The 25,965-nt window shown below is 45.1% G+C and overlaps 1 protein-coding gene across 2 annotated transcripts in view; it reads right to left on the bottom strand.

Annotated features, from left to right (window-relative positions):
* Nucleotides 1-15,789, bottom strand: part of KCNH1 (potassium voltage-gated channel subfamily H member 1) — a 218,599-nt gene extending 202,810 nt beyond the window's left edge. For both annotated transcript variants that reach the window (XM_033144832.1, XM_033144833.1), the window contains exon 1: nucleotides 15,551-15,789. In XM_033144832.1, the coding sequence (XP_033000723.1) occupies nucleotides 15,551-15,623 (73 nt within the window). In that variant the 5' untranslated portion in view covers nucleotides 15,624-15,789. The remainder of the gene's footprint in view (nucleotides 1-15,550) is intronic.
* Nucleotides 15,790-25,965: the final 10,176 nt, after the last annotated feature.

Here is a 25,965-nt window from a genome sequence, read left to right as displayed (position 1 = left end):
CAGGGTCTTGGAAATAGGAGTGAGTGAGTACTTTAATAATAATAACAATAATAATAATAATAATAATAATAATAATAATAATAATAATAATAAAAAATTATTATTATTATCATCATCATCATTATCATTATTTACAAAGGTCCGTATAGTTAAGGCTATGGTTTTCCCAGTAGTAATGTACGGAAGTGAGAGCTGGACCATAAAGAAGACTGATCGCCGAAGAATTGATGCTTTTGAATTATGGTGCTGGAGGAGACTCTTGAGAGTCCCATAGACTGCAAGAAGATCAAACTTATCCATCCTTAAAGAAATCAGCCCTGAGTGCTCACTGGAAGGGCAGATCCTGAAGTTGAGGCTCCAGTACTTTGGCCACCTCATGAGAAAAGAAAGGACCCTGATGTTGGGAAAGATGGAGGGCACAAGGAGAAGGGGACGGCAGAGGACAAGATGGTTGGACAGTGTTCTCGAAGCGACTGGTATGAGTTTGGCCAAACTGCGGGAGGCAGTGGAGTGGATAGGGGTGCCTGGCGTGCTCTGGTCTATGGGGTCACGAAGAGTCAGACACGACTGAACGACTGAACAACAACAACAACATATTATTTATACCCCGCACATCTGGCTGAGCTTTTAACGTTTGATGTTTTATCATGTTTTTAATATTCTGTTGGGAGCCGTCCAGAGTGGCTGGGGTATAAATAAATTGTTGTTGTTGTTGTTGTTGTTATTGTTGTTGTTGTTGTTGTTATATATTTTTTATTATTAAGAAAAACTTCTCTATTCGCTACCTTTGCAAAATTTCATAAACCTCTGCTATGTGGGGTGCTCACGTTTCTTACATTACAGAGCACAATCCGCTATATGAAGGGCTGTTTACTCCAAGCCTTGTTTAAAGCTACGAAAGAATATTTAAAAGTGCTTAAGAAGGGAGAGAAAGAAACCTTGGAGCCGTCCATCAACAGACTGAACAGACAGAAAGATCATCTGATCACAGTCTTCTCTACTATGGCGAGATTACTATATTTCCGCTCATTATTTCTAAATTTGCTATATGCATTTGTCTCGGTTACATCTGTTCAGTTCCCTTCTTGCTTTGTTAGGAAAAGTCGTTGTTAAGTATATTGGGAAATAGTCCAACGTCCCAGAGGGTTAACAGAAGGTTATTTAATTATGTAATAATGTTAAAGGAAAAGCCGTGGAGTGTTTTTTGCACTGAAGCAAAATGTTGGGATGAGGGCCTCGCTTTCAAAATGTGTTGCCGAGTTTGTGCAAATGCAGCACCTTGTAAACACTCCATGTTTGCCTCTTTGATCTCTTCTGCACTGCAAAGCAGAAAGTGAACCACCATAGAAAAGATAGAGAAATACATGCTCAGGAAAGCTGTATGGGAAGAGCTCCCTCTAGTGTTCGGTGTCAGGTTGCTGCACCCCCAAGATACACCTAAGGCCATGTAGTAAATTGCAATATTGAAGTCACAGAAATGTCTGTTGTGACATGCAAAATTAATGATCTACCCTTTAAAAAAAAATCCCAACTCTAAGATATGGAATGTGATCTGATCTGATCTACTTTTTAAAAACAATATCTGCCACAATTTAAATTTTGCATTTAAAAAAATAATAATTATTCTTATCCAGTTCAAAAGTGATACACCATATGTCAGAATCTGTTAAAAAATAAATAAATCTCACTTTCTGATTGTGAAATGGAACAAGACCGTTTAAGGAAACAGACTCTGGAGGTTACAGAGATAGATTCTTTCACCCACAATCAAATCTGCTGAAGATCTACATCAGGGCTGTATTCCAATTCCCAATTAGTGAGCCTACACACACCAACAGATCATGGGAACCTTCTGGGTAAGGCTTACCCAGTAAGAGGCAATAGATGCTTTTCATAAAAGATAGGCTCACACATGAATGGGGCTCCAGTACTGCAGACTGGCCACCAGGAGAAGGTTGATGGGCAACCTATGCAAGGAAAGTAGGGCAGAGTACTCTATTATTATTATTTTTAATTCAGGTGTTCATAAGTGTTACTCTTCATCAGAAAATATCAGGTTGGTGAACAATAAATATAACCAGAAAATGGCCATGCAACATAATGAAAAGAATAAAACAACATCAAAAGGCAGCAAAGCTACAGCAGGACGAACTGACCAACTTAAAATGCACATAGAAACATTCTTTACCTGGCACCAAAATCATTGCAAGGTCACATCTAAACCGGGCCTTCCCCGGGGCCTCACTCGTGGTGTGTGTCCTTGAATGAGGTGCACACCCCACAGCAGGAGCGCAGAGAGGAGAGTTGTCTGCTTGCCCGGGATCCACAGGTGCCCGTCCTCGCACTGTGCAGCCAATGAGAGGCGGCCAGGGAAGGGCTGCGTTTGCCACTTTATGCCACCCTCCTCCTGGGCGTGCTGCAGCTGCGCTGCTGGAATGCTGCCAAGCCCACCAAGCAGAGGACAGCCACCACTCCCACGGAGCTTGCCAAGCTGAGAGTGCAAATGTGGTGACTAGCAGGCTACCTCTGTGGGGAGTGGCTGCTGCAGGGGCACAGCAAAGTCCACCTGTTGGCTACTGCACGATGCCCACAAGGAGGTTAGGGGGTACAGTCCTTGCCTCATCCTGGGCACTGCCACTGACTATATTGGCTGTGGCTGATGGGAACTGGAGTCCAATGACATCTGAAGATTCCCTAACCCTGTTCTAAGATGGTGAAAGAGTTACTGCTTCCTCTTTGCAAAAGCAGAACAAAGAATTATCCCTGATTTTCCCTTTGTGAGGGAAGAGAGCGGGGAATATTCTTCCTCCTGTACATAAATCATACGTGAAAGGGACCAAAAGCAAGACAGTCCCCTCTGACTAACATCTAGTGAACTCCAAATGTTGTTTGCTTTTGCGTGGATGAACAGAGCCTTCAAATGGGTAGAGCCTGTATTGTTTATCTAGATTATTCATCTGAGCTATTGTCAGTTTAGAAGGACTGGCTTTTGTAAAGCAGCTGCTTGATACACTTTTCTCCTTTTCCTGTGATACTGGATAGGACCCAGGATCATCTAGTGAAGCTGAATGTTGGACAATTCAGGACAGACGAAATGAAGATGATCAAGGGCCCGGAAACCAAGCCATATGAAGAACAGTTGAAGGAGCTGGGTATGTTTAGCTTGGGAAAGAGGAGACTGAGAGGAGATATGATAGCCATCTTCAATCTCTCAGGGGCTGTCACATGGAAGAGGGAACAGGCTTTTCTCCTGCTCTGGAGGGTAGGACCCTCTTGAGGCCACAAGTTACAAGAAAGCATATTCCGACTACTGTAAACATCAGGAAGAACTTTCTGACAGCAAGAGCTGCTTGACATTGGAACAGACTCCCTCAGGGGACTGCGGACTCTCCTTTCTTGACCGTTTTTAAGCTGAGGTTGGGTAGCCATCTGTCATGGATAGTTTAGCTGAGATTCCTGCATTGCCGGGTCCATCCCAACTCTATGATTCTATGATTCACACAGCACAGAAACTACAGAATTCACTGCCACAAGATTTGGTGATGGCTCACTGCAAACTCCAACTTGGACAGCTTTAAAATTCATGGATAATAAGGTTCTCATTAGCTACCAGTCATGATGGTTGTGCATTACCTCTGAATCCCAGTTCTGGGAAACACAAGTGGAGAGAGTGCTGTTGCACTCAGTTCCTTTTTGCGGGCTTCCCACTGTGCTGGCCATTGTGAGAACAGAATGCTGGACCAGATTATCTGATCCACCATTACTTTTCTTGTCTAGCTGGACCCCGAATGCACTTTGACCTGAATTCAAGCATGCATTGTGGGGTTGGGTAGGGAAGTGCCGTTTAAATAAATCCCTTATTTAACTAAACTGAAATTACGTATATATACACAATAGTAGGCTAACTCATCATGTTTACTGGAAAATCAGAGGGGAGAGACTGAGAACTGATGAAATACAGCAGAAATACAAAACTGGCGAAAAACAATCTCTTTTATTGCTGTTGGCAACTATGGATTTGTTTATAATACACAATCAAGATTCAATGGTTCTTGTCCACAAATTTCCCTTCTAATGAATGTTTATTTGGGTGTATTACCCGCCCAGTCTTGCTCAGACAATTCACTAACTAGAGAGAAAAATACTAGCTATTGGTTAGATAATTATTGTCTGGAAAAGGGTACTTTTTAAAAAAAAATCACTTAAATCGGGTCCTCCCTCACAGAGGGCACGTGTTGCGGTGCGACCTGGCAACCAAACCCTTGTGTTGTGGGTGGGAATATTTGGGTAGCCACAACACCCTATTGGTAGGTCCCTCGATGCTGGGCGTAATCAGACCAATGGGGTGCTAGCAAAATAGACCGAGGGACCTACATAAGCCCACGTACATGTCCCTGAGCTTCCTCTTTGGGCCAGTGCATCTGAACACCAGCATCGTGTCCGCTGCGAGACGAAAGAGAGCGATCTACTTATGGTGATCTGTTTCGTTTCTCCCACAATTTTCCCTTTAGCCTTATTCCCCATTAATTTCCCTGCTTCCCTTCCCTTCCCTTTTCCCTTTTCCAGGGTTTTTGCCCCCTCCAGCCTTTGGAGCTTGCCGCTTCCTCCACTCACTCCTTTGCTTGCCCCCTTCTCCAGCTGCGACTCCAGTGTTGGGGTCTTTGGTAGCGGGATTTCAAGCTGACTGCGTATTGACGGAGAATCCCCTCTCCTGGCAGCTGTCTTTTTAAGCGTTGGGGGACTTTCGCCAGGCCTGGGAACCCCACCTTTTTTTCTTCGCATCGCGTCCGCCATTTTAGTACTTTTCCTGAAGGGGACGTTGCCGTCGGCAATTTTGGCAGGAGTGCCATCTTTGATTCAGTCGCCATTTTGTTTTGGTGGGAGTGCCATTTTGAGTGTGCAGTGCAATTCAGAATTTTTCTGTAGCTTTGCTATTTACATTTGATTGTAAGGATTGCAGTGCCTGTTAAACGGAATCCGAGACCAGCTCTCCCCTCTAAAAGGGCAATCAGAGGCCCGTCTCAGGCACTGCGTTCAGCGCCAGTCCCAGCGTTGCCTCAAAACATGCTTGTTTGCTTGGGAACAATCATGGTCGATATTGGAACAGATCCTGCGGCCCTGGCCAGATTTAATTTGGTACTCGAGTCCCTGGCTCAGCAATTTGTAAGGCAGTCCACTCCACAGCCCAGCCCTTCTACGTCTTCTACTGTTTATGAGGCCCGTGCTCCTTCGGATATCAGCGAAGGGAGTGAAGCTTGTGATGTTTCGGGTGCCTTATTTTCCCAATTCCAGCAGTACAGGATCCCAGTCGCAGATAGTCCTGGAGGTCGGCCTGGGGGCTCGGGTGAATTTATTTAAGGGGGAGGTTAAAGGTCTAAACATGCAAATCGGGTCTTCCCTCAAAGAGGGCACATGTTGCGGTGCGACCTGGCAACCAAACCCTTGTGTTGTGGGTGGGAACATTTGGGTAGCCACAACACCCTATTTGTAGGTCCCTCAATGCTGGGTGTAATCAGACCAATGAGACACTAGCAAAACAGATCGAGGGACCTACATAAGCCCATGCACGTGTCCCTGAGCTTCCTCTCTGGGCCAGTGCATCTGAACACCCGCCCACCTCTCCCTATATTTAGGGACCTTGCTATGCCATCGTCTGCTGTCTGTCATTGGGACAGGGGCACGGCAGGAATTTTCCCCACTTGGCTGATTGGCTGTTGCCATTTGGGTTTCGCCTGCCACATAGCAAATCGTCACAACTTGTAAGGTTGTAGATAGGCTCTGGTTCAGGTGATAGGGGTGGCAGAACACTCTAGCCATCCCTATGTGAAGGGTATTCCATTAAAGGAATCCAGGGACTCAATGGTTTGGTCAACCCTGATAGGGGTTGTGCCCATGCCAGAGTCCAAGGGGACACCTGGGTGGTGGACTAGCCAGACCCCGGCTTTCCACTGTTCCAGGTGTTTACCCTAGGCTGACCTATGCTGGAACTCTGGGTCAGCACTACCTGCCACAGTGCAGGGAGCTAGTCGAACCAGAGCCTATGCAACCACTCACTTGCTGTAATCAATAAAGTTGTGGCCTAAATTCTGCCAAAAACCAAACCAAAAATTTGAGTCTTGTCTGAATTTATTTAAGGGGGGGGTTAAGGTCTAAACACGCAAGTGGTAAAAATCAAGAAAATCCTTGACAGTACGTGGCACCTTTCTTCCAACTCACTTCTGATACACTGAATGGGTATCAAAGTTTGGAATAAATTGCTGGTTGTCAACATGGAGGTCAATGGAACTGAATACCAGGTATTTTATATTTAGGATTGTGGTGTCAGGATGCAAACCACTCACGATGACTCTAATGGAAGAGGAGATCGAAAAGGGAAGATGCAAAGGTTCTTTGGATGGAGATTGTGGTAAAAATAGCTCAAGGTCACAAGGGATCAATGTTTGTTTTTTGCATAACACAATTAAGTTAATTGTATAAACCCTGCACTCCTCTTAGGGTTGCGCCATTTGATTGTATGCAAGACACGGAACAATTTAGAAATGTGTGCTAATAATAGGGTGCTTTGTGGAGAGCAAAAGCTGGCTGGTGCGTTTCCATTGCTTTTGTTATCGTTGTACAGCCTCAAACAGTGCAGAAAGAGTAAGCTCATTGCTTCTTGACCACGCTCCTCTTTGGCAGGCCTTGAACCACTACTTTACAAAGAACTTTCAGGAGCCATTCCAACACATTCATAATGACAACACTCCTAATGAATGCAAAAGCCAAACTTTATAGCAGCTGGGGCTGCAAAAACTGACCGGCGGTTGTAGAAATCTGAAACATGCTTGGCATGTAATACAAGGAATAATACCTATGGCATTTAGGAACCTGCTACCAAAGGCATCCCTTCCCAACGGGCTCTCAACAGCTGCCCTCTTCAGAAAATTTAGGGTGTGCTGAATTTTTCAACTTTCAAATACTAAAAAGGAAAGGTGCCATAAAGTTGCAACATGACTTCAGAATTCAAAAGATATTTTGATTAAATTTATATGATTTAGTTTTGCTTGGTAAGTAAAATGTGTGTAAAATTGCATAGGAATCATTAAAAATAATTGCAAAGTACTTCCAGCTGCATTATTATTATTTTTTATTATTATTATTAATTTAGCATTACATGACATTTCTGAAAGCAGTGCATCAAATATACTCCCTAAACCAGTCAGCTTCTGTAGGTGGAATCTGAGGGCGCCATATTCTCCCACTTCACGCACCACAATGTCTTAGACTGGTCCTGAGTAAGACATCTACAACATCCCACTGAATTTGCAAAAAAAAGGGGGAGTTAAAAGTGCAGCTGTGGCAGCATTTTGCAGAAAGCATTGTGATCTTCAAAGTACATGGGCTTTCTAAATGTATTGGCAAGGCCATGAGAGAGATCTTAGATATTACAGGCACTGAGAACCAACACTTAACATCTGTAACGTGCTTTATACCACAAGGATAGATAGATATAACTGCAACACAGCAAAACGTTACTAAAATGAAAACTTTATGATTCAGTCCATTTACATTCTCTCTCTCTCTTTCAGATCAGACTAATTTCCTGCCCTGTTAGGTGGTCTCTTTGTGGCCCATTACAAAAAGCTTTTACCAAATCAAAGAAAGGGCCATGTGCAGCTTTCGTTTCTCCAGCTGATTCATGAGCTTTTTTAAATGTTAATACAATCACTCTGGCAAAAGATTGCCTGGAGTCCCTTTGCGAAATGATATTCTGCAGAACAGTGGAATGACTCTGGGAACAATGATTTTGGGGTTCTTGTTTTTGATGTTTTCAAGAGTCCATATGGAAGCAGTTGTGGCATCAATTGGTTGATTAGCCCCCAGATTTTTCCCCTCATCTACACAAGAGGTCACAGATACCTCTGTTTCCACTTCTTTTCTGCTATGAAACTGTACCAGGGATTGTGAGACCTGTTGCCCTCCAGATGTTGCAGGACTCTAACTCCCAGCATCCCTGACCATTGCCCGTGCAAGCTGGGGTTCATGGGAGTTGGGGTCCAACTACATTTGGAAGGTCACACACTGATCTACACAGAGACCAAGAGGTGGCAAAGTCAAAGTAATTTCCCCATCTTTCCCTTGTATATCCTTGTCCACAGTTTTGGACATTCTGTGAACACTTACTTGGGAAAACGTCCTACTGAATGCAGTGGGGCTTGTTTTGGAGTAGACACATGTAAGATTGCACTGTTAGAGATGCCAGCATTACAAAAAAAAGTCACTTAATATAGAAAGTCTTGCCCCCAAATGGCAACTAGACACGCTGTTTTGGCGACTGTAACCTTGGTTTAAGGAGCCATTTGGCACCTAGCTTACACATCTGAGTTTCTAACATTGGTTAGAATGTTGGACTAGGGTCAGGGAGACCCAGGATCAAATCACCAATGAGCTACAAACCTCACTGGAAAAGGTCAGTGGTAGGATACAGGCTTGCTGTGCAAAAGGTTCAAAGTTTGATCAATGGCATCTTCATGTAGGGTTGGGAGAAAGCCCCTCAGGAACCCTGGGAAGATGCTGCCACTCAGCTGTGGACCTCTCATCCTTGCATGCAGAAGGTCCCAAGTTCAATCTTTGCCATATCCTGGCAGGGTCATCTATAGAACTTCTAACGGTAGACACTAGTGCTGTTACAGTAATGGACCGCCCAACTTTGAACTTCATTGTACTCATAGATTTCCCTTTCCACCAGTACATCTTCATAATCTGATTTAGAATGTCATTGACTTAGATTACAACATTATCTTAGACTCGGCGGCATTTTTGGTAGGCGACGTTAAACATTCTGTAATAACAAATAACGAGGAACTGCAATAGCATGGAGAAAACAGTGTGCAATCTTTTAACAACAACCAAAATTCCAATAACGGTCAGGGTAATCAAGTACCAACTATGAAACCTGGCTAAATTAAAAGGTGGGAAATGTCTAGGGTGTTAGAGAACTTGCATTAATAGAGATGGAAGAAATAAAAGTAGGGGGTTTGATCATTTATTGGAGACCCTCCCTAGAATTGACAGATAAAAATGTATAAGCATTATGAGCAGATGTGATATGAGCTAGAGAAGAGGAGGAGGAGGAGGAGGAGGAGGAGGAGGAGGAGGAGGAGGAGGAGGAGGAGGAGGAGTATGGATTTGATACCCCGCTTTGAGACCCGAATGAGTCTCAAAGCAGCTCACATTCTCCTTTCCCTTCCTCCCCCACAACAAACACTCTGTGAGGTGAGTTGGCTGAGAGACTTCAAAGAAGTGTGACTAGCCCAAGGTCACCCAGCATGTGGAGGACCTGAGCCCCAACCCGCTTCACCAGATTACGAGACTATCGCTCTTAACCACTACACCACACTGGCTCTCAGTGGTGTTCACACCACTGGGAACAGGTGACCCGCTAGAGTGGACACCCAGCAAAACAGCCTCCTGCCTGCAGCATCACTACTGCTCACCAAGAGATTCAGGGGCAGGAGCAAGATGGCAGTGCAGCCAGGACTGTGTGGACCACCAGCAGGAGCATCAGATTCACTCCACAAGCACACGTCTACAGCCCTGACCTTGCTGCCACCTCACCCATCCTAGTAAGTGGCAGCAACACTGCTACTGCGAAGCTCTTGAGAGCCACTGTGGTGTAGTGGTTAGAGTGCTGGACTAGGATCTGGGAGACCAGAGTTCAAATCCCCGGGATAAAATGGGAGGGACAGAAAACTATGTTCATCACCTTGAGCTCCTTGGAGGAATGGGGTGGGTTATAAATGTGACAAATTTATAAATATTGCCACTGCATCTCCTCCCCACTACACGAGCAAAGACGGTGAATGTCTAATCCGGTATTTGTTTTGGTTCCTTGTTAATATTGATTCTATTTATATATTCTGTTGGGATGGGATCTGGAGTTTGTTTACAAAAAACAATCGCATGAAAAGTTGCAAGCAGTTCCGAAATTAATATTTAATGTATTTTAAGAAAAAATTATTTGATAGTACAGGAAGTTTATATGTAAGTGTTCCTCCTAGTTGTATTAAAATTAATAGGTTTTTGATCTGTGCTTGGCATTTCAGCACTGAATGTGATTTAACAAGAAACTGGTGCATATAAAGGAAGTCTGTTGTGTGATTTATTATATAGTACTATTAAGATCAATATTCAGTTGTTAGAAGCTTGTGTTTGTTGTTGTTGGCCTCCTTCTGTCTCAAGAGACTTTGGAATGTGCCTCCAAGAGTGAAGTCAAACCACTGAGTTAGCAGCACCAACGTGACTTCCTTGCGGCGAAAACTTGGGTGGTGTGTATGGAGGTCCTGGGCTGCTCAGAGGACAAGACCCCCTTCTTGTCTTCACTGATGTGGCCCAAAAGAAAAGGAAAGCAATAGGTATGGCACCAGCTTGGAATGAGGTAAACAAGATGCCATCCAACTGCCTTAGGTACTCCACTCCAGATTTGAGTAGGGTTTACTCCTTAGCCTTTTCTTCTCCCAAAGATATCCCACAAGGCAGCAAAGGTTTAGGATCAGAGTTTTCCTTTTCCTAGATGGGCTACCTTCCCAGGTTGATGAACCCCACCTGCCCCTCACTTCCCTCTATAGCACCTGCAGAAACCGCCTTCTTGACTGCTGAACCCACTGTTGGCCTCATCTGATGCAGGGGAAGTCCCTAACTCAACTTCACCTGATTTAGCAAGCCATTCAAAGCCATTTCCCAGGGGGCGGTCACTGTCACGTGTTACTAATATTAATATTTATTGTGTTGCCTAATGCAGTCATTTATGTTCTGATATATTTAATCACAATATTGATCAGCAGGAGTGGCTTCCCAGGAGAGCAGAACTGAAGCAATAGCCTCATGGCCCTTCCACTAGTGGCCCACACGGATCCCTGCATGTCTCTCTCACTTTCCTTCTTGCAAAAAAATCCTCTCTTTGGGGGAAGTGAGTCTGCTGTGTGCAAGACCTCCCAATCAACTATAATTGTGCAGCCTGAATTGCTGATACGTGATTGAATCCCATCAGTCTGAAAGCACCCTGTGTCTTTTCCACCCTCCATCTATGGGCACCTGTAGGAAGTCCTCTCATGTAAAGCTAGAAATATAGGAAGCTGTCTTTCACTGAGTATACTGTCTAGCCCAATGTTGTCTACAGCCGCTCTCCAGGATATTCAGGCAGAGGTTTTACCCAGCCCAACCTGGAGACACTGGGGATTGTACCAAGAACCTTCTGCATGCAAGGCAATTGCGCAACCATGGGTGTATACTATATACATGCAACCAAGAACCCCACACATGTAGGTTGGAGGAAAGAACCACTATTTACAGATGCATTTATTCTATATGAATCTTGCCATAGCACGTCTTGTTGCAAGTAGAATCATAGAACTGGAAGGGAACCCGAGGATCATCTAGTCTAGTCCCTGCAATGCAGGAATGTGCAGCTACCCCATATAGGAATCAAACCTGCAACCTTGGCCTTATCAGCACCACACTCTCAGCAACTGAGTAATCCGGGCTAAAGTAAGTTGCAAGCTAGAAAGAATCCACTAGAGGGGAAAGGCCGCCAAGAAATAAGTGTGCCCTGCATCTAGTAAGAACTTAAGAAGTTCCCTGCTAAATCAAAACAAAGTCCCATCTGGTCCAGCATCCTCTTCTCACAGTACCAACCAGAAGAACACAAACAAGACATGAGCGCAACATCTCTCTCCCAATTTGTGCTCCCCAGTAACTGGCATTCAGAGGCGTACCATCTCCAATACTAGAGTTAGTACATTCCACCCTAGCTCAGTAACCTGGATAAAGATAGAAACTACCCCAGTGCAACAACAAAATGCTGGAGAACAAGCATTCTAAACTTCTGAACTGTTCTTGAATCAATGGCATATATTATATATAACCATGTGTGTGGCTGTCCTGGAAAGCAGGGGTGGGCAGAAGGTGACCTACTCTGGACCTACTGGCCATTCTCTGGATAATTTGCAGTGGATTGGGGAGGATTTCTGACTCCCAGCTCTTGAACAATTGTGGCAACAAAATGACCCCCTGCCCACACACAGCTCCAAACTATATTATCAATATGAGTTGGGGCAGATTTTTGTGTGGAAGGCTCCATTCAGGTCTCAGAATTCCTTAATTCCCGGATGCAGAATTCTGTAATTATAGATGCATGTCCCTTGCACCCTTCTAGATGCGTGTCCTTTTGCAACCCCCTGGTTGATGGATCTTGGGAGTTCTAGCAAATAAACATTGAAAGCGTCTGCCCACCATGAGAGTCTGTTTTAGGAACTTTGTGGCAGCCGTTGACGAACTTTGATGAAAGGCAATGGGTTTTGCATCAGGCCTCTTATTGGGGGGAAGGAAAAGGATAGTCAAGGACATGTCAATTTCCACACAGCGCTTTCTTCAAAATGACATTTTAATGATAATATTATTCAAACATGAAGGCAGGCGCTAGGAAGTTGGAGGGTTTTTTTTTTTTAAGTTGGTGCTGATTGAATGGCACATTCATCTGACAACAGTGAAATAATTTGAGGAGAAGAAACCACTGGCCATTATTGAGTTAATGACAAGTGATATTTCTCCTCTCCTCCCAAGTAAAACCTTTCACTTTTAATGATGGATTGGGGCTGGAGGGGACTAATTTACATTTTGAAGTGACGCATCAGTACGCATTAATATTAACGATCATGGTTTGCACGGAGAACAATCAAAAGGTGATTTCCTCTACAATGTAACCCTTTTAAAACAGCAAAGTGTTTCTGGAAGTTATTAAAGTTGTATATCTGCCTTATCATTGTGTAGCTGAATTCCGCCCCCCCCCCCCAGCATCTTTTAGAGGCAGTGTGCCTTCCCCATTTGGATTCCAGCCCCGCGTCTCGCTCATCAATACTTGTGCCAATAGCTCTTATTCGTTCAAGTAGCTGCAATTAATCAAACTGAAAGGAAGGAACTGGGTCATAATTTTGCAAACACATAACACTGGAACGAGGCTTTGGGAGAGGAGGGAAAGGTGTCTGAACCTAAGGGTGGAAGAAGCACCCTGCTGGATCAGATCAAAGGCCTACCTGGTGCAGAATACTCTTTCCTACAGCAGCCGACCAGGTGCCTCTGAGAAGGCCAGAAGCACAACATGTAAGAGCCCTGTCTAGCTGATGTTCTGGCCTCTTCAGTATTCAGAGACATGGTGTATCTGATCCGGGAGGTATCATATAGCCATGGATAGCTTCATCCCCCATGAATTTTCTAATCCTCTTTTAAAGTCATCTGCCTCTTGTGGAAGTGATTCTCATAGACTAAGAACTTCATATTGCTTGTCCTGCATCTCTCACCATTTAGCACATCCCTCGGTTCTGGAAATATGAGATTGGGGCGGGGGGGCGGGAGAGAAACTTATCTCTATTCACTTTTCCCACACTATGCATAATTGTATACGCCGTGCTCATATCCCCATTGCCAATCTCTCTCTCTCTCTCTCTCTCTCTCTCTCTCTCTCTCTTTGTAAATGGAAAAGACTCAAATGTTGTAACCTTTCTACACAGGGGGGGGGGTTACCCAGTCCTTGATCATTTTGGTTTTCTGAACCTTTTCCTGCTCAATAACATCCTTTCTAAGGTGCGGTGCCCAGAACGCACATAGTATTCCAAGTGGGGTTGCACCATAGATTTGGATAACTGTGTTGTGATATTGGCAGCAATCGTTCCCAGCGACTTGCCTTTCAACGGAAGAGGGGAATTTGGACAGCTTGTCATGTAGGGGTGGTAGCAGCTGAATCTTGCTGCAATTTTCTCTTCTGTGTGACTGTTCAAAGAAGAGGATCCCTGCCCTCCTTTGCATTCACACGCCACAAACCTGGCGAGGCAGCAGACTTGCAATCAGCAGCCCTTGAGAACTCTCATGCCAGCAGAAAGGTGGAAGAGAAATCCACTTAATAAAATAAATAAATCCAGACCTATACAGAGACAGGCACGTCTAACCCTATATGGGTTCGAGCTGGTACCATGTTTGTTTCGATTGGCTCAGTGCGATTGAACTAATAATGCTAATGTGGCTTTAAAATTCGTGGGTCATCCTGTTAGCCTGAGAATTGTAAGGCAGGGACAAGCAACACACACACACACACACACACACACACACAAATCAGAGACTAAGGTCCTTCCCATCTCAATTTCCCTCCTCTGTTTACCAAGACAAAGTGGAGGCTGTTTGTTAGGGAGTACAAACATGCAATTGGGGTTTTAATTTTAAAAATAATAATAATAATGAAATACAATAATAACAATAAATGACCTCAAGCCCATGCTGCTGATCTTTCAACCAGAACTATTTCAAAACTCCCTTTAGCCATACTTAAGCATTTGAACAACTTCCCCCAAACAGTGTCTTCTCCTGAACAAACAAATGTGACTTCTCACTGTGCACCAGATTCAGCAATCCAGATTATAATGACCTGCAAGATTCTTCTTGTATAACAGTGGCTTATTTGAATGATAGAAGGGGGGGGGAGCCAGCCAGAGATTGATATTAGTCAGCCCTTACTCTCAGAATTGTCAGAATTCACCTTCAAGAGCATTCTAGCCTAAAAACCTCTCTCTCTCTCCCCACCCCCACCCCATCCTGGCTGACACTATGGAAGTATCAGCCTATTTTTAAAAGAAACAAAACAAATGTAGAAATCACACGCGCTCGACAACTACATAGAGATATGTACGCTGCACTTTTAAAGTGAAAACCCGTGTGTTTGTGGCTGTTATTTTAGACAGGTTCTCCCTGTCGGCTTCCACCTGCAGGGAGGTGAAGTCTGGAAGGAAGCCCATTTAGATCCAAGTGTCTCTCGCTCGCTCGCTCGCTCTAGCTGAGGATCTCACTACAGCCTCCGCAAAGAGAGACTCCCAGGTCTGCATAGCACCAAAAACCTCAGTAACAAGGGAGGGGACAGCCCCTGTGAAAGCGAGGCGGGGGAGTGGAGAGGCGAGAGAAAGGGAAAGGACTCCCCCAGGAAAAGGAACGGAGGAGCATTCTCTCCCCCCCCCCAACCCCTGCAAACACACACACACACACACTGCAAGGAGTCTACGTTAGGACATCATCCCAAGAGCTCGGGAGCAGGAGGAATTATTGTTGTTCTTTTCCCACCACCAATCCCGCCCTGAACAGCAGTATCCCCCTAAACCGGCCCTGCAACAACACCTCCCCCAACCCCAACCCCTCCAAAATAGTGGTATTTCATGGGGCCAAGGAGCCTTGCGGGGTTTCCTCTCCCACCCCACCTGAACCTGCCTCCTCATGGAGAAATCTGGACCACTTTCTTCTGTCAGACTTCTCTGGGCTCCCACCCAAAGGCATCCCCACCTGAGCCAGGAGGAGCTTTTGGATCGAGCCCGTATTCGCCGAGTCCCGCATTGGGGCCGACCGAGCAGCCCCGGGCGCATTCACACATGCACGCGAACACCGCCAGCAGCAGCAGCAGCACTTCATGCATTCTGCCCGGGAGGGTCGTCCTCCCAGTTACCTCCCCGTCCCACCACCACCGGGGTCTCCTCCTCACCGTTGGATCTCCTCACGATATTCTCCAGGAAGGTATTCTGGGGAGCCACCAGCCCTCGCCTTCCCCCAGCCATAGTCGGGCGCGCTGGCTTGGGCACCGCGGCCGGGCGAAGCTAGGCGCTTGCCTCTGCGCGCTCGTCTTCGTCTTCTTCTTCCCGCTCTGAGCTCCTCATGGTCCCCTCCGGGCGGCTTTGCAGCATCAGCTCCTCTCTCTCGCCGAGCCACTCAGGCTCCCTCCTCCCGCGCTCGCTCGCTCGCTCTCTGCATCCCCGCTCGCTGCCGCCTCCCAGCCGCCGCGCCTGGACCTTGTCCGGCAGCGCCCTCTGCCGGTCGGTTCGCCCAACAGAGCCCGCCTGAGCTCGCTGGCAGGATGGCTTCTTTGGAGCAGCTGCCCTGAACAGGCTGATCGGGTTGCCATTGATTTGCATCCCGAGCTGACCTCTGGTTTGTTCCAAAGGAAGTCTCTCTGACCTCAGCTGGGCTCACTCCCAAGGTTCCCTGCCAGGTGGACGGCGCTGGCCCGAGGTAGTTCGCTCTCTTTTCCCAGAATCATAGGATTGTAGAGTTGGGAGGGACCCCAAGAGTCATCTAGTCCAACCCCCTGAAATGCAGAAATCTCAGCTAAAGCATCCATGACAGATGGCCACCCGACCTCTGCTTAGAAACATCCAAGGAAGGGGAGTTCACAGCAGGCATAGGCAAACTCGCCCCCTAAGATGTTTTGAGACTACAATTCCCATCATCCCTGACCACTGCTCCTTTTAGCTAGGGATGATGGGAGTTGTAGTCCCAAAACATCTGGAGGGCCGAGTTTGCCTATGCCTGGTCCACAGCCTCCCGAGGGAGTCCATTCCACACTGTCAAACAGCTCTTACTGTCAGAAAGTTTTTTTCTGGTTAATTGGCATCTCCTTTCTTGTAACTTGAAGCCATTGGTTCGAGTCCCACCCTCCAGAACAGCACAAAACAAGCATGCTCCATCTTCCGTGTGACAGCCCTTGAGGTATTTGATGATCCCAGAAGACCTGGGATAGCTCAGAGCATGAGACTGTTAATCTTAGGGTTCTGGTTTCCAGCCCCACCATAGGGCAAAAGATTCCTGTATTGCAGGGGGTTGGACTAGATGACCCATGGGGGTCCCTTCCAACTCTACAATTCTGTGATTCTAAGGGCCCCAATGGCACCCCCCCCCCAAAAAAATTAACGCTTTAAAAAGTCCCCTGACCATTCAGACACCAGCAGCGCCTCCTTCGTGGTGCCTCATTTCCCCTTGCTGTGTGGAAGGAGTTGAGATCTGGCTCACTCCTTAACTCAGGGCGAATGGCAGTGCTTTGAAACCTACCTAGAATAGCCACTTTAACATGAAAGAAAAGACCCAGGAAAAGACCCTGGTGTTGGGAATGACCGAGGGCACAAGGAGAAGGGGATGACAGAAGACGAGATGGTTGGACATGGACAGTGTTCTCGAAGCTACCAACATGAGTCTGACCAAACTGCGGGAGGCAGTGGAAGACAGGAGCGCCTGGTGTGCTCTGGTCCATGAGGTCACGAAGAGTCGGACACGAGTAAACAACAACAAGAGGTGAAGATACCTGGCAACATTTCTGCAGACACACTTATGACCAAACCTAGTATTAGCACTTCTTCCTTATCTTAAAAGACTTTAAATAAAGCCAGCTAGTGAAAGTTAGGATTGTGTGTAGCCTGTATGACAGGACACAAAATTATTTTACCAGTATTTTGGCACCTCTCCCCCCCCCCCACATTTTATCCACAAAACAATCCTTAGACCACTTTAACAGTCGTAGCTTCCCCCCAAAAAATGCTGGGGAACTGTTGTTTGCTAATTGTGCTGGGAATTGTGGCTCTTTGTGGGGGTCTCCCAACAACACTTAGCACCCTTAACAAGCTACAGTTCCCAGGATTTATTTGGGGAAATAGAATCAAAGTTGTATAAGAGTGCTTTAAATGTAGTGTGTGTGTGTGTGTGTGTGTGTGTGTGGTCTTTGTTCAATTCACTTTAGCGAAGACATTTGCTCCAAAGTAATCCTAGATTCAACCCTTAACCTAGATACCCATGTTTTGGTAGCAAAAAGCAATGTTTGAGGACAATTGTGGAAAGCTTGCCAACTGTGTTCTTTCCTTGAGATGTCAGATCTATATACAGTGACACATGGTTTTGTTACATGTTGTTATGAGCTTGTGGGGTGGAGGGGGTCAGGCTGTGTGCTTGAGCCCCATTCTAATTCCTGGATCCAGCACAGAATAGCCAGGCTAGCTTCCTGGTGAGGTAATGTCCTCTAAGTATGGGGCCATTAAGATAACAAAGGAAGTGGCTCTGTGTCAGATATCCAATGGGTTGGTCCCCCTCTCAACTCGCTGGTAGCTAGAAAGACAAAGACAAAGTTAGGAGTTGAGTTTTGTGAGCTAGAAGCTGGCAGCTGGCAAGGCTGAAGGCTGGGCAGCCGGGAGACAGAGCTATGCCTGATTTCTGTTGCTATCCAAGGCTGTGGCTATGGAAGAAGCAAGACCTTCTTGGGGTGTTAATGCTGTGATCCCCTCCATCATAGACTCAGGTTGTATATATGTGTAAATAAATCATATATCATAAAGACACCACTGTCTCTGCTGTGCCTGATTCCCTCAAGGAAACACAAACCCTGAGTAAGTGCCTGGAATCTCACACCACCTGCAACACTATCATTTGGAATATTGTTTCTTGTTCAATGTGGGGCTGACTTTGAACAATATTTGGAAACTTCAGCTGCTTCAGAATAATTTGCAATTGGTACAATTTTGTCTCTAATCATTTCCCTAAATGGTTGCCTTTTGGCACAATTCCACCAGAGACGTAAATGTTAGTATCTGCAAACGGGTGTTTAATGCTCACAACAAGTAGGAGATATCCCTCTCCCAAAAGGGTCCATCTCCTGAGCCACATATATGCTGGGTTGTTACTGGGGTTGGAGTGTGCTAACCCTAGTCCAGAGCAGCCTTCCCCAATGTGTTGCACTCCAGAAATTTTGGACTACAATGCCAATCATCCCTAACCGTTGGCCATGCTGTCTGGAGCTAATGGAAGCTGTAATCCAAAGCATGTGGAGGGCACTGGGTTTGGAGACTTTTGATGTAAAGCTGTAACATTCACCATAATTATCACAATTTTGGGCTAGTATATTTTTCTCCACACTTACATGTGTGTGTGTATCTTAATTCAAGCTAGATCTGTATGCCCTTTCTTTAAGTTTTATTAATCTTCTGAGAGTTTGATCATATAGCATTTTCCCAGCTTCTTATATGTATCTCTCCTCTGGTGAGTAATATTAAATGAACTTCCATAGATTACCTATTGATTTTTGTAAGCACTTGCAAATTACAGTATGCTTAAATGTTTATATTAAATATTACTAAGGAGTATCATATTTAATACCGTAACTGTGCAGCCATGAATGCAACATTAAGTAACAATGGACATTTTTATTGTAATACTGCGGTTTTAGTCTGACTACCGCCATGATATTTTATATTTAAATGCAATTTATAAATATACAAATGTGCGAGTGGAATACAGAATAATTAAAATGAACCTTCTTCAGATGCTTCTATTACTTTGCTTCTGCTTTTCCTAGTAGGCTTTAAACTCAAAAACGTCTATCGAGAAAAACTGCCCAATTGCTTGGTTGAACTTGGCTTTCCTCTGTAGTAACAGATCAGGCACATATTTAGCCTGGCAAGGGAATAATCTCACTGATGGTCTCATTAACAGAAGCTTTCTGCTTCATAGTGGAGCCTTTGGGGAGTTTGAAGGAAGTATGCAATATCTTAGAGTTTAAGATATTGGGATACAGAAAACGAAGATGATTTCCCACCACCTGCAAATGTGACTTCAGTTTGGGAAGTTACATGCCATCAGGTATCCCACCGTTAGGTAATCAGGCCCAGCACCAGTTCCCAATGTGGTGGGACAAATGCTAGGGCTCTGGATGCCACCACCTCCCCTGCCAGCCTGCTGGGGCCACTGGGGCAGCATATATGACTGTTAGGTGGAAACCACTCTAAGTAGAGATACACACCGGTTTGGTGTGCATGTAGTGCCACTTTCTGCCCTGCTAATGATGCTGACTCTGCCCCTGGTACATGAACATTGGGGGTTGGAATAGCACCATTAATATTGAATCACTTTGCAGAGTTAGCACACAACTTGGAAGCTGACTGTATTGAACCCTTGTAGGCCTACCTTGGTTGCAATCACACAGAGAAACATGGTACAGAAAAACAAGACATTAAGTTTATTGTAGGAAATACTGTACAGTCATACCTTGGGTTGCGAATGTGATCCGTGCGGGAGGTACGTTCGCAACCTGCAGCGTTGCGTCTGCGCACGCGCGTGATGCAATTCGGCGCTTCTGCGCATGCGCCGAAACCCAGAAATAACCTGTTCCGGTACTTCCGGGTTCAGCACGGTCCGCAACCCGAAAACGTGCAACCCGCAGTGTTGGTATGACTGTACATACCTGGGTAGAAAAGAGCTCCTAGTTCTAGCTAGCTGAGATAGAGATGCAAGGGAGCCATACTAGCTGCTTGCACTTGGCAGAGGTACCATATTTTTCCCATGTATAAGACAACCCCATGTATAAGACGCCCCCTACTTTTGGGGAACCCAAATTTAGAAAATGGGCATATGCACTGTGTATAAGACGCCCCCAAAATTTCAACCTTATTTTAAAGTTAAAAAAAAAACCTAGTCTTATACACAGAAAAGTACGGTACTGCAGGAGCGTAGCAAGGGGGGCGTAGGGGGCGGGCAGCCCCATGTTCCATAATGGAGGGGATGACAAATTATCAAGGAACAATTACTGCCCTACTAGGGCGGTTCATAAACTTTTTTTTAAAATGCCTGCTCCAAAGGTCTTATCTTACTGTACTAGGGATTATATAGCTATATATGAAATTTCATGCATATCGGTTAATATCTTGACCCTCCTCCACCAAAATAGCTGTTCACTTGGCTGTTTTCCTATGTCATGAAGGCTGAAATTTCAGTTCAGTGGAGCACTTACTGTTCCCAACCCTAACCCTGTGGAAAGCCATCTAATTAGACCTTAATTTGATTTTGAGATGTTTTTAGGAGGTAATTTAATTATTGTTTGATTTTATACCAATGTTATGTATCTGATGTTAGCCACCCTGAGCCCAACTTCTGCTGGAGAGGGCGGGATATAAATAAAAGATTATCATTATTATTATTATTATTATTATTATTATTATTATTATTATTATTATTATTACTTGTTATTATTCCTTTGTAAGAAAATATGAAGTAACGTAAAACCATTTTTGCAGGGGGGTGGGAATCAATGGGAGAGGTGACAAGAAATTTTCTGCGCCGAGGACCACCTGACCTTCCTACACCTCTGCGGTACTGTACAGTACTTCCAAAGATTTCCTCACTACAAGAGGGTCTGAAAAGAAGGAAGGCAGGAAGCAAGAGCCACAACTTGAGAATAACAATGTAACATTAGAGGAAAGGTCAGCACAGAGATTAAAGGGCAGTCAGACAGTTTAGGAATCTTGGAAGTTTCCTTCTCTATCTGCTTTAACCTCATGCGACCCCCTTAGCAAGCTGAGTTGCATCTCAACACTTCCCCTAATTAACATAGTAGCACCAGCCGGTATACATGCACCAGAGGCCCAGAGCTCTGATTTGTGCCACAAACCACCCACACAACTAAGGGGTGTGAAGACTGGAGGCAATTTGTGCAGCTATCCTCCACAAAAATAAGGCTATAAAGAACCACATTCAAAGCAATGTTTTTATAGACTTCCAGATTACACATGTGATTTCTATTCACCAATCAAGGGATCACAGCAATCTTAAGAGCTGCAACCCAATGTCATAATCCTGAACCAATTAAAATCATTTGGATCTTCAGATCAGCTCTCATTATATCATGTGATTACATGTAACCATTTTTCAGTGTCTTTCTCTATTAAGACTTTGACTAATTTTCCTATTCATTGAATGTCTCCAAATATCTTCTTTCATCTGTCTACAAAACAATTCAAGATTAATCACAATTGTCATGCTTAGCCAATTCTCTTTTAATGCATACAGCGGACATCATGGATTCTAACCATTTATTATTTTCAGTGTTTTGGAACAGACATTCATTGCATAGCACAGGTCTTTTCAGTTTAGCTAGGCCATAAACTCAAAAGAAAATGAAATCGTCAAGATTATGGTGTTTTGTATTATCATTTTCTCCATCATTAACATGTGCACATTTATGCAAATTTGCCTGAGCCTGTACCCTGTTTTATAGGGATCTACAAATGGTCTGTATGTAATACAAAATTTGGTTCCAATTGATTTTTTACATTACACATAACCTAAATATTCCCAAGTATATAAATGTTCCCTGGTATATAAAGACTATCTCATTGCTCTTTATTTTTGTTCTCAGTCTCCCTAGGGTCATGTCTTTGGACTTCTGAATTTTAGTTACAGGTAGGTAGCTGTGTTGGTCTGCCAGTGAAAACAAAACAAACAAACAAACAAAATTCCTTCCTTCTCTAAGGTGAGACCAACTAAGTTTGTTCTTGGTATGAGCTTTTGTGTGCATGCACAGGTATCTGAAGAAGTGTGCATGCACATGAAAGCTCATACCAAGAACAAACTTAGTTGGTCTCTAAGGTGCTACTGGAAGGATTTTTTTAAATTTTTTATTTTGTTCTGAATTTTATATTCTCAAACATGGGGAAGCACTGACTTGACTTTTTTGTCCCGATAGCATAGGATGCACCTTACAATAGGTCTTGCAACTTGATACACTAACTCAGTTGTAAAACGTCTTCTATATTGTGAGAAGCTGCAGACTTGGGAAGCAACTACACTATTCACAGCTTTATCTTACATCCCCACACCTACCTTATTTAACTGATGGGTGGTCCTAATAGAGGCAGTGAAGGATAGGCGTGCCTAGCGTGCTCTGGTCCATGGGGTCACGAAGAGTCGGACACAAACAACAACAAAAATATAAGTATTGCCCTATGTTCTGATGTGGCTCATGGCGTCACCCGCTCGGTCCCACCTCCTCAGTTGCAACCCTTTGCCTTTCCTGGAGACAAACAAGCTCCAGAAGCCCCTTACATTTCTGTGGTGGTTAGGAAGGAATAAGCCAAACAAGTTGCCAGAGCAGAGCACCACCTCAAGGGCTTCTGCTGCCTGAGGCAGCTGCTTCATCCCACCTCATGGGTGGGCTGGCCCTGCTTATGTGCTTCTAGGTACGAGGGAGAAATTCGATTTAGCTTGCATTTAAAGGTGAAACAAAACAATTCACACTTTCCAAAACAATACATGAGCCAAACCACAGCCATCCTTTAAAAATGGCTCTTTTAATAAATTTTGCAGTGCAGTAAGCTGTACAAAAGGCTTTCCAGTCAAGTAACAGGTACAAATTCCATGTGTGGATAAAAATGTATGTATTAGTGAAAATAGCGTACAAAAATACATTGATTATTCAACATCTTCATCAGTGAGTTGGATGGCGGGCTTGAGGGCATCCTGATCAAGTTTGCAAATGACACCAAATTAGGAGGGGTGGCTAATACCCCAGAGGACAGGATCACACTTCAAAATGACCTTAACAGATTAGACAACTGGGCCAAAGCAAACAAGATGAATTTTAACAAGGAGAAATGTAAAGTACTACACTTGGGCAAAAAAAAATGAAAGGCACAAATACAGGATGGGTGACACCTGGCTTGAGAGCAGTACATGTGAAAAGGATCTAGGAGTCTTGGTAGACCACAAACTTGACATGAGTCAACAGTGTGATGCAGCAGCTAAAAAAGCCAATGCAATTCTGGGCTGCATCAATAGGAGTATAGTGTCTAGATCAAGGGAAGTAATAGTACCACTATATTCTGCTCTGGTCAGACCTCACCTGGAATACTGTGTCCAGTTCTGGGCACCACAGTTCAAGAAGGATACTGACAAGCTGGAATGTGTCCAGAAGAGGCCAACCAAAATGGTCAAAGGCCTGGAAACAATGCCTTATGAGGAACGGCTTAGGGAGCTGGGTATGTTTAGCCTGGAGAAGAGAAGGTTAAGGGGTGATATGATAGCCATGTTCAAATATATAAAAGGATGTCATATAGAGGAGGGTGAAAGGTTGTTTTCTGCTGCTCCAGAGAAGCGGACACGGAGCAATGGATTCAAACTACAAGAAAGAAGATTCCACCTAAACATTAGGAAGAACTTCCTGACAGTGAGAGCTGTTCAGCAGTGGAATTTGCTACCAAGGAGTGTGATGGAGTCTCCTTCTTTGGAGGTCTTTAAGCAGAGTCTTGACAGCCATCTGTCAGGAATGCTTTGATGGTGTTTCCTGCTTGGCAGGGGGTTGGACTGGATGGCCCTTGTGGTCTCTTCCAACTCTATGATTCTATAAGGGGAAATTGTTTTGCCAAATATGTGTAAAAGGTAAAAGTGCATGCCAAGATTTGTGTTTTAGAAAGAACTTGCACGAAAATGCTGCTAAATTTCCATGAGAATTTGGTTTTTTGTTTTTTTTAAAGAATGAAAGCAAGAAAACATTGCTAACTGATGTGAAAATCCGGAGAACTGAATTTAAGAATGGGAAAATGAGACAGAGAGAAAATGAATTTGACATTCAACTATCCTGCGTTTCCTCTAAGCTCAAGATGGTGTGGGCAGTTATCTTCCTGCACACCCACAATTTTATCCTCAGCTATCATGTGAGACAGTGACTTGCTCAAAACCACACAAATAGGCTAAATGTGGATTTGAAGCTGGGTCTCCCCGGGCTTAATCTGACACACTAACCTACAGTCACTGTGATATTTAGATGCAGCGGTGTATGGCAGTGAGCCAGGTATATATGTATGTCTCACCTACATTTAACCCTTTCTGACAGGTAAGAGCAGGGGTCAGCAAACTTTCAGCAGGGGGCCGGTCCACTGTCCCTCAGACCTTGTGGGGGGCCAGACTATATTTTGAAAAAAAATATGAATTCCTATGCCACACAAATAACCTAGAGATGCATTTTAAATAAAAGGACACATTCTATTCATGTAAAAACACGCTGATTCCCAGACCATCCGCAGGCCGGATTTAGAAGGCGATTGGGCTGCATCCAGCCCCCAGCCCTTAGTTTGGGGACCCTTGGGTAAGAGTATATTCACATGGGTTCTAAAGGCAACAGATGCAATACATGAATATGCATCATTCATACAAATTATACACATGGGGTGGTTGGGTGAATGGCTCTGATATTCCATTGCTTGTAGAACTGGAATAGGGAACCTCAGTCTTGGGAGACATACGTGACACACCCCCAGGCCACACAGACCTCACCAGACGATTTACACCTTCCTTGAGTGTTTATGCCTGCCTGAGAAGTGTCTTTGAATTCTGATGACTTCTGCCTGCTTGGACGGAGAAGAGGTATACAAAAGTGTGCACAGAAATACATTAATCACTCTGCCCAGTTCTGCCTCTCACTCCACACCAAAGGGAATATAGCCCTCCAACTCGAAAATATTCCCAATCAGATGCAGAATACGCTACATCAGTATATGAAAAAGTTCAACGCCTTAGCTAGAAATTCAAAACAGTATGCTTTGAATGCAACATAGGCCAGTTTCCCTGCATAGGGAGGCGCATGCTTGCCTTGAGGGGAGCCTGAAAACCTGAAAGCGTGCCATATATTGGGACCCTGAAGAAGGTTCAACAACCAATCCTTTGCTGGTTGCTTAAAGCAAAGCCAAACGTGGAGCTGCTGGCATGTCAAGCGATGTGAAAACTCCCCTTTCCGGAGTTTGTTCTGCAGTGTCCCATTTCACACGTACAAGCCGTCCCGCGATGACTGATGTATGCCCAAGGGCGGTCCCACAGGCCGCACGACTCCTATATATTGGAAAACGGTTCCTTGCTGCACGAAGCCCTTTTGAGCACACGTGCAGCACGTTTCCCACATGCAGAAAAAAGTCACGCTAAGGCTTCACGTGTAGGAACCACGACCGACACGCGGGGATGATCTTATCCGAGTCTGGAAGCTTGAGCTCGGCGGCTCTCGTCCCTTCTCCCGGTTGAGGGGAAGCAAGCCTCAAAGCTCCGACGCCGACTAAGCGTCCCCCCCACCCCCATTCCCCTCAGCCGCCCCCCGCACCGCCGCCAGCCCCGTCCTCTCCCCTCAGAGGCGAGGCCCCGGCCTTCCGAGGCGCGGCGCGCGGCAGACGACAGGCACCACCGTCCCGCCTTCGCCCTCTCTCTCCTAAAGCTTCCAGCGCGCGAGGCTAGATCCGGCTGGGCCGCCGCGGAGGGATCCCCGACCCGTGGGCGGAGGAGGCGAGCAGAAGCGGAGTGGGGAGGGGGGGACAGCGAGAGGGAGAGAGA

This window comes from Lacerta agilis, chromosome 3 (assembly GCF_009819535.1).
Source record: "Lacerta agilis isolate rLacAgi1 chromosome 3, rLacAgi1.pri, whole genome shotgun sequence".
Taxonomy (NCBI): domain Eukaryota; kingdom Metazoa; phylum Chordata; class Lepidosauria; order Squamata; family Lacertidae; genus Lacerta; species Lacerta agilis.
The sequence above is the reverse complement of the archived record's forward strand: the minus strand, read 5'-3'. Positions and strand labels throughout refer to the sequence as shown.